The following is a 9983-nucleotide window of genomic DNA, read 5'->3' on the forward strand; positions in this document are numbered from 1 at the left end:
GAGACTGTTTTCACACTGATGACCCATAACCAACATACTTTCCCTGGACTGTAAACCTGCATTAAACAACATAAGAACATAAGAACATAAGAAAGTTTACAAACGAGAGGAGGCCATTCAGCCCATCTTGCTCGTTTGGTTGTTAGTAGCTTATTGATCCCAAAATCTCATCAAGCAGCTTCTTGAAGGATCCCAGGGTGTCAGCTTCAACAACATTACTGGGGAGTTGATTCCAGACCCTCACAATTCTCTGTGTAAAAAAGTGTCTCCTATTTTCTGTTCTGAATGCCCCTTTTTCTAAACTCCATTTGTGACCCCTGGTCCTTGTTTCTTTTTTCAGGCTGAAAAAGTCCCTTGGGTCGACACTGTCAATACCTTTTAGAATTTTGAATGCTTGAATTAGGTCGCAACGTAGTCTTCTTTGTTCAAGACTGAACAGATTCAATTATTTTAGCCTGTCTGCATATGACATGCCTTTTAAGCCCGGAATAATTCTGGTCGCTCTTCTTTGCACTCTTTCTAGAGCAGCAATATCTTTTTTATAGCGAGGTGACCAGAACTGAACACAATATTCAAGATGAGGTCTTACTAGTGCATTGTACAGTTTTAACATTACTTCCCTTGATTTAAATTCAACACTTTTCACAATGTATCCGAGCATCTTGTTAGCCTTTTTTATAGCTTCCCCACATTGTCTAGATGAAGACATTTCTGAGTCAACAAAAACTCTTAGGTCTTTTTCATAGATTCCTTCTCCAATTTCAATATCTCCCATATGATATTTATAATGTACATTTTTATTTCCTGCGTGGCATGTCATTTGCCATGTGTCTGCCCAGTTCTGAATCTTGTCTAGATCATTTTGAATGACCTTTGCTGCTGCAACAGTGTTTGCCACTCCTCCTACTTTTGTGTCGTCTGCAAATTTAACAAGTTTGCTTACTATACCAGAATCTAAATCATTAATGTAGATTAGGAATAGCAGAGGACCTAATACTGATCCCTGTGGTACACCGCTGGTTACCACACTCCATTCTGAGGTTTTTCCTCTAATCAGTACTTTCTGTTTTCTACATGTTAACCACTCCCTAATCCATGTACATGTGTTTCCTTGAATCCCAACTGCGTTCAGTTTGAGAATTAATCTTTTGTGCGGGACTTTGTCAAAAACTTTCTGGAAATCTAAATAAACCATGTCATATGCTTTGCAATTATCCATTATCGAAGTTGCATCCTCAAAAAAATCAAGCAGGTTAGTTAGGCACGATCTCCCTTTCCTAAAACCATGTTGACTGTCTCCCAGTACACTGTTACCATATAGGTAATTTTCCATTTTGGATCTTATTATAGTTTCCATAAGTTTGCATATAATAGAAGTCAGGCTTACTGGTCTGTAGTTACCTGGTTCAGTTTTGTTTCCCTTTTTGTGGATCGGTATTACGTTTGCAATTTTCCAGTCTGTCGGTACCACCCCTGTATCAAGAGACTGCTGCATGATCTTGGTTAGCGGTTTGTAAATTACTTCTTTCATTTCTTTGAGTACTACTGGGAGGATCTCATCCGGCCCAGGGGATTTGTTTATTTTAAGAGCTCCTAGTCCCTTTAACACTTCTGCCTCAGTTATGCTAAAGTTATTTAAAACTGGATAGGAACTGGATGACATGTGGGGCATGTTGTCAGTATCTTCTTTATTTAGATTTCCAGAAAGCTTCTGACAAAGTCCCGCACAAAAGATTAATTCTCAAACTGAACGCAGTTGGGATTCAAGGAAACACATGTACATGGATTAGGGAGTGGTTAACATGTAGAAAACAGAAAGTACTGATTAGAGGAAAAACCTCAGAATGGAGTGTGGTAACCAGTGGTGTACCACAGGGATCAGTATTAGGTCCTCTGCTATTCCTAATCTACATTAATGATTTTGATTCTGGTATAGTAAGCAAACTTGTTAAATTTGCAGACGACACAAAAGTAGAAGGAGTGGCAAACACTGTTGCAGCAGCAAAGGTCATTCAAAATGATCTAGACAAGATTCAGAACTGGGCAGACACATTGCAAATGACATTTAATAGAGAAAAGTGTAAGGTACTCCAAGCACAAAATAAAAAAGTACATTATAAATATCATATGGGAGATACTGAAATTGGAGAAGGACTCTATGAAAAAGACCTAGGAGTTTTTGTTGACTCAGAAATGTCTTCATCTAGACAATGTGGGGAAGCTATAAAAAAGGCTAACAAGATGCTCGGATACATTGTGAAAAGTGTTGAATTTAAATCAAGGGAAGTAATGTTAAAACTGTACAATGCACTAGTAAGACCTCATCTTGAATATTGTGTTCAGTTCTGGTCACCTTGCTATAAAAAAGATATTGCTGCTCTAGAAAGGGTGCAAAGAAGAGCAACCAGAATTATTCCGGGCTTAAAAGGCATGTCATATGCAGACAGGCTAAAAGAATTGAATCTGTTCAGTCTTGAACAAAGAAGACTACGTGGCGACCCAATTCAAGCATTCAAAATTCTAAAAGGTATTGACAGTGTCGACCCAAGGGACTTTTTCAGCCTGAAAAAAGAAACAAGGACCAGGGGTCACAAATGGAGTTTAGACAAAGGGGCAGTCAGAAGAGAAAATAATGTTTTTCATGATTATCTACGCTTTTAACTGTATAAACTTGTCTATAAACACTTAATATTTCATTATATGATACGTGTACTTATATAAGTTGATAATCATAAGCGAACTACATTCAATAAATTAATTTTTAAATGAAAATGTAAATCTTGTCAATTTCAATGAAATGGTCAGCCAAAGCAAGGGGATTTCAGTCTGACGCCCAAGTCAGTTAAAAGTCTGAAATGTGTATAACACTGTGTTAGAACACTGGCCTAAGTATAAACGTGTCTTTGTTAGATGTTCTCTGAGTTAACTAGCATGTTACTTACTTAACCTTTTGTTACCAATTATTGTTAACAGATGAGGGTCCATGATTACTATAAATACAGATAGCATAGGCACAAGTTTGTCATTCCTGAATGTAGGGGAGCAGAAAATGGCAAAATATGCTCAGTTAAGCAAAAAAAAAAGACTCTTAAATAAGAAATGAAGGTCAATCTAAGACAAATCGCAAGAACTTTGCAAGTGCCTGTAACTGCTGTGGCCAAGACCAAACTATTTGAAGAAACTCATGAAGACCGAACAAGGTCAGGCAGGCCAAGGGTGACCTCGGAATCAGAGAACAAGTTCAAGTCTGCAAAACAGGCAATTAACTGCCCCTGAAATACAAGCTCAGCTAAATGCTACTAGAAGTACAGATGTTTCAACATCAACTGTTCAGAGGAGATTGCGTGAAGCTGGCCTAACTGGAAGAACTGCTGCAAAGAAACCATTGCTAAGAGTGCAGAATAAGAGGAAGAGACTTGCCTGGGCCAAAAAACACAGAAACTGGACGTCTGAGGAGTGGAAGTCGGTCTTATGGACCGATGACTCAATTTGAAATATTTGGGTCCAACCTCAGAGTATTTGTAAAACGCAGAGAGGGTGAGCGCATGTGTGGTTCCCACTGTCAAGCATGGAGGAGGCAGTGCCATGGTCTGGGGTTGCTTTGCTTATGACAGAGTTGGTGATCTTTACCAAGTCCATGGCAAGCTCAACCAGCATGGTTATCAGATCATATATTTCAGAGGCATGCCATTCCATCAGGATTACGGCTAGTTCGGCAGTTCTTCATTCTTCAGCAAGATAATGACCCGAAACACACCTCAAAGTTGTGCAAGAACTATCTGGCAAAGAAGAAAAGTGAAGGACAACTCAATCTAATGACCCGGTAAGATTTTGGTGTCTGACCAAAGTTTCTACCACAGCTTCAGTTTCTCGCACTGTCCTTAGTTTAGGGTTACCAGATTTCCACAGTGAAAATAAAGTTGTTTTTTTTCTTTAAATACTGACCCCTTAGCAACTCTGAAGCCAAAAATAACAGTATATAAAATAACACAATAATAGTTTACAAATTAAACACTGGGTGAATTTATTGCAAATGACAACTTATTTTATTTTTATATTGTCATCTAGTCAAAGCATGTTAAATGTACAAAAAGCCAGATTAAAAAAAAAAAACAGATCAGCTATTACTATACACATAATGGTTAAACACATAATCCATAAGATTGTTTTTATTTTATTTTTGAATGGCGCTAACACAACCTAATTACTCTGCTATTAACTTGCTGAGCAGGATGATACAGCGAGCACGTTGTTTTATTCACCGGTTGCTCCACCGGTGAGCCTATGTGCTCAGCGAACTGTTGTTAAAGCCACAAGACTCGCAGAGCTAAAAAAGCCGGTGAGATTCACTGTAAACAATGTATACACAACATAATCCCCCCCCCTTGGAATTTGTCAATGTAAACTGTGGCCAGACTAAATTAAATGTATAGTGGACAAGAATGCTGCAAGTTGCAAAGTAATAAAAGTCTAACCAAATCCCATTAATTTAGGAACTGTTCAACCTTTAAATTAAGTATTCAAATTTCGTTTCTAAAAATTCATGATGAGTTTGTTTTTTTTTTTTTTTTTTTTTTTTTAAAAGTGGTCGTCAATTGTTTTTATCATTTTTTCTCCCAATTTGGAACAGCCAATTATTTTTAGGCTCAGCTCACAGCTACCACCCCTTTGCTGACTCGGGAATGGTGAAGACGAACACACGCTGTCATCGGAAAGGGTGTGCCATCAGCTTCATTTCACACTGCATGCAGCCACCTCAGAGCTACAGTGTCAGAGGACAACGCAACTCTGGGCAGCTTTCAAGCAAGCCCGCAGGCGCCCGGCCAGACTACAGAGGTGTGTGGTGAGCCAAGGACACCCTGGCCAACATAAAGTTTGAACAATTCTAGTACTAGTTGCCATATTTAATGTCACCAAACTGTTGTTTTAATCCAGTCACCGGTGGGTGTACTTCCAGCTCACCAATATTTTTGCAGCAGTGAATAAAACAATGCGCCCAGTTTTGTACTTCTTATTGGGCCAGTTGAATCTGTATCCAGGCCACTAAAACCACTCCCTCAGTGACCCAAGGGGCCATTAGTAAAAAATCTAAATGTAGAGCCCTGACTAGCTCACGTTTTACTAAATATTTTAAAACTAATAAACAAACAATTACCATAACGAACACTATCATAGTATGTTCCTTAAAACATAACACAATATTCATAATAAAGTTGAATTCTTATTTATAAACAGTAACACGTTTAAAGCTTGGGACTCCCTGTCTGTAGCTTGGTGCTGTTTACATTATGGTCAGCATATTTTAAGTTATTGAAAGCTGAAATTACTTTTTTTAAAATACACTTTTCTTAAAACCATAACCAGTTCTTTTGAAAACCAGGCTTTAATCACTGATAATAGGTGCACAGGCGGTGATTCTGTGAGTGCTCTGGGGCTCAAGCACAAACAGGAAAATAAGGTTCTGCACAGTGCAAATAAATCGCCTGTTCTGTCAAATTACAGTGTGGATGCTTCACAAGCAGTTCAACAATCAGTTGTTCTCGGTGCTGTAAAGGAGCAGGCTGGAAACATCCTCAAGGAACTACACCACTCCACTCCCCCGCTCCATATACAATTGGCTCGCTCCACTCTGCTCACACTCTGGGTGTTCCTGCGAGTGAGACTCACAGCTGAGACCTCAGTCAGAACTGTGGTGCGAGCAGGAGGGCGTGGCCACAGGACAGCATGTTCTTTGGGTGTGTGTCTGTCTCTCTTCTTGCTGTGGGTGCTACTGGAAAATGGGTGCATGCAAATGATGCACTCACTGAAGTCAAACCAAAAGAAAGACAAAGGCTGTGTGGTCCAGTAGTTAAAGAAACAGGCTTGTAACCAGGAGGTCCCTGGTTCAAATCCCATCTCAACCATTGATTCATTGCGTGACCCTGAGCAAGACACTTAACCTCCTTGTGCTCCATCTTTCGGGTGAGATGTTGTTGTAAGTGACTCTGCAGCTGATGCATAGTTCACACACCCTAGTCTCGTATCTTGTAAAGCGCTTTTCTGATGGTGGTCCACTATGAAAGGCACTATATAAAAATAAAGATTATAATTTTATTATTATAAATACCTTACATTAGCATAAGTTCATAACGCCTCTATAACAAGGAGAATAATGTTGTTTTTTCAGCATTAAAATGTGTTAGTATACTACCCTTTAGCATTGATATCACAACTTTAAACGACTGTTGCGTTTTTATTTTGCAAGTTTTCTAGAAATGTGTTTGTCTTGTTCCTCTGATCCAAGATCAAACACATATTTAAACGTTTCTTGATTTCTGTTCGGAAAGTATTTTTTATTTATTTTCAATAACGGCTAATTCCATGACAAACCATTATCGGATGTGTATTGCATTATTGTGTTTACAGCTTGTTCTGTGTCAGTACCAAAATTCTACATGTCTGCTACATAAGACACCCCCCTCCCCTATTTTAGCACTACAGCTGTTCCCTCTCAGTAGGAACAGAGCTGTCAATTGTTCTGTAAACAGCTTTTAGTCAGTAGACAAGGGAACTGAAGGTTAAACCTGGCAGAAAAAAGACCACTTTTAAAGTACACTGGAATTCATGTCAGGTAGTGGTTTAGGATATGAAACTAATTAAAGCAGAATACGATAGTGGTACTATATATGACCGATTCCCTGAAACCGTGTGCATGTAGCATTCATTAAAATATAATCTGGTTACAATGTGTTTCAGAAAAGTTCTTCCACGTCTGTAATAAAGTGATTATACAGTGGTTATATCTGCTTACCTTGTGCTATAGCTATGGACTCAAAGCGGTGCAGTTCTCTCAGCAAGCAGCTCCGTTCGGTCGGGTGAAGGCTATAGATGAATTCCCGTGCCCCCTGTGGCGAGTTCAGGGGCTCCATAGGTTCCTTATGTGAGTGAGTGCCCAAACCCCGACATGGGGCCAGTCTCACGGGCAATGCAAAACGGACTGGGAGAGCTTTATTCTCGTGAACCCTCCCAAAGAAAAGTCCAGGCTTCAAGGACAGGGTGGGCCTCACAACTCTCCTCAAACAGGGCAGTAGCATGACTACGGTATGATTTAATTGTGGATGAAAAAAGAACGCCTCTTAAGACAGGCCAACAGTATACGGTTTGAAGCTAATGACAGAAATATTTCTTACTTGTATTTTTATTAAGACGTTATATATAACTGGCAAACTAACTACATTCGTCTAATTATAACCAATACTATTGCATATGCAATACATGCCAGTGTTATTAGGTGTGACGCTATTCATAGAGGAAGACAAGTACACTAATGCAAAGCATTTGGTCGTTTCTTTTCAAATTACATATATTTTTTTTCGTAAAATAATCGGTATATACACTAAATTGATAATAAATATTATTTTATCAGATTTGGTTTGTATTTAAGAAAAACAGTACAATACTTTACAGCAGAAATGAAAAAAAAAGCGTTGTACGTACTGACAAATACTAGGAAGCCTCCTGAAAAACACACATTACTAGCACTAAAAATCCACACTCCGTGCCCTAATGTAACACAAACAGCAATGTCCCGTAAATCTCAGAATTTGTTTATAATAAAAACATTACAGGTAAGTCTCCCTTGATTTACTGTTACTTGTTACAGTTCCGTGAAGCTAGCAACAATAAGGTCATTACTTCCGGTTTTCAAAACAGGTCAACGCATGCAAGGTATCAAAATAAAAGTCCCATATCCAGCACAAAAAAAATAAAAAAATAATAATAATAATAATAATAGTATATATACACATAGAAAGTGGGTTGCAATGTAATGTAGACACACTGGGGGTACTGAAAATAAAGTTGCTTATTATATTATTTTGTCTAATATTTTCTTGTCTTCCTCTGTGAATAGCGTCACGCTTAATAACACTGGCATGTATTGCATAGTACTGGTTATAATTAGACGAATTTTTCATGTCAGTTCCTAGTTAAAACAGCCACTTCCCCTTCATTTTAGGGTGTTGGGTACACTCAAGACCAACTCCTGACAAATCTAAAGATTGTTCATTCATGAAAGTAATGTGCAATGTAATGTAGACAGAAAATAAAGATGACACCACACTTTGAAATTGACTTACCTGTGCTTTAATTTGAACAGTGAATTTTAAGTTAATTAGACCCCTGTTAACAGTACTGGGGGAGAACAAGCCTAAGTTCTAATTTGAGGAAATCTCCAGAAGTCCTCAGCTCTCAACAGCCCCTTTCTTCAATATATATAATTAAAAATATATATTAAAAAAAAATATTTTGTGCAAGATCAAGTATAATACTGAGATCAGATCCACGATGGCCTAAAAAACAAAACACTGTCAGAAATAGAAAAAACTTGAAATACAAATTTGGAGAAATGGAACACAGAGGAACATAATTTTTGATTAATTTAAAATGTATTTATACATGAATAATTCCTTGGAGGGCTAACTCATATATTACACGTTCCCTCATTTTATTGCAATACAGTGTGATTACCACCAAATAGCAATGTTTTTACAAACAAACATACATATACATATAACATACGCCATATAGTGCCAAGTATTGCATGGTGACGTATCTTTGTATGAGGGAAGTATACTTTGCAGTATACTTTGAATTTTCCTTTTCATAATTAATGGTACCAATAGATATATATATAGATATATTATATATATATTATATATTATATAGATATATATATATATTATATATATAATTTTTTTTTTTTAATGCTGTATATTTCGCCTTGCCTTGTTTGCATCATGCCTCATATCGATTGCAATAAGTATCCAGTGGGATTACTTTATATTAACAGGAACAAGAACACTTTTGAAGCACCACCAATTCCTATCATTTTTTTTTGGGTGGGTTGGCAGTATTTCAGTGTCATCACAATAGACTCAAATTTTGACTGAAACATGTGGAAGGAATGTTTAACACATTTTTGTCTGTGAATACTACTTAAAAGGCACAGGTATGCATCTATAATGTTGTCGTTTAACCAGTTTCCATTATGTATTATTTCTTTATCCTCATGTGTCAAATTAAATGATAAGTTTTTAATTTCAAGAGGAATAGGTTGGTTTAATTCAAATCTTATCATATTCTTGCATTGAATAGAACAAGAATGCATAACTTCTGTTGTGCAACACTTTTGTGTTTCTTCAGATGACATGAAATCATATACAACTATTAGAAATGTGGATTTTGAAATCTTTTTTTTTTTTTTTTTTTTTTTTTTTTTTTTACTATTTCAAAAGAATAGGAAACATTATCGGTTTTATAACAAAACCATTCCTGTTTCTGGTCTGTTTTAAATATCGTAACAAATGGATATTTATCCGAGCATGACATCATAGTTGAAATATAGTATGTTTGTTTTTTGAAAATAGAAGAAAAATAAATATTTGCAGGTAGTCTAGAAGTGGTTGTATTAAGAGATATGATTAATGTTTTTGGGAGATGCAATACATGGAATGTTTTAAGATCAACATTTACATTCACATTTGACAGGCACCGTGTTTTTGTAGAGCTATATGGGATTATATATATTGAATTCTGTCTTTGGATATTTCTTTTGGTTGTATTCAAAGTAAAAATTTATATTTAACGTGCGCAATGGGATGGCCTTTACATTTCTTACAATTATATGCAAACAAAATATTTAACTGAAGCAAGTCACTAGCTAAAAAGTTAGCCAGAAGGGTGTTATTTACAAAACATTCTATGAAATCTACTATTTTATCAATGGGGATATGGTTCAAGGATGATTTTGAAAAATGTTGAGCATTAAGTCTCTAATATACAAATTGCATATTTGAAATGACGAGATGCAAATGTTTTATTTGCAATTATTAATTGGCGATAAGATTATTTAAATACCGTTGTGGAATTTAGATACTTTAGCAAAGGAACATATTTGCCTTCTCTAATGTTATGCATGCCCGGTAATTCAGCACCCACATCAG

The 9983-nt window shown here is 36.7% G+C and overlaps 1 protein-coding gene across 1 annotated transcript in view; it reads right to left on the reverse strand.

Moving 5' to 3' along the window:
* LOC121314610 (transmembrane protein 65-like) overlaps positions 1–7678 on the reverse strand; it is an 82719-nt gene extending 75041 nt beyond the window's left edge. The window contains exon 1 of the mRNA XM_041248049.1: positions 6791–7678. Within this exon, the coding sequence (XP_041103983.1) occupies positions 6791–7073 (283 nt within the window). The 5' untranslated portion in view covers positions 7074–7678. The remainder of the gene's footprint in view (positions 1–6790) is intronic.
* Between the last annotated feature and the right edge of the window lie 2305 nt (positions 7679–9983).

The sequence above is a fragment of the Polyodon spathula genome, chromosome 4 (assembly GCF_017654505.1).
Source record: "Polyodon spathula isolate WHYD16114869_AA chromosome 4, ASM1765450v1, whole genome shotgun sequence".
Taxonomy (NCBI): Eukaryota; Metazoa; Chordata; class Actinopteri; order Acipenseriformes; family Polyodontidae; genus Polyodon; species Polyodon spathula.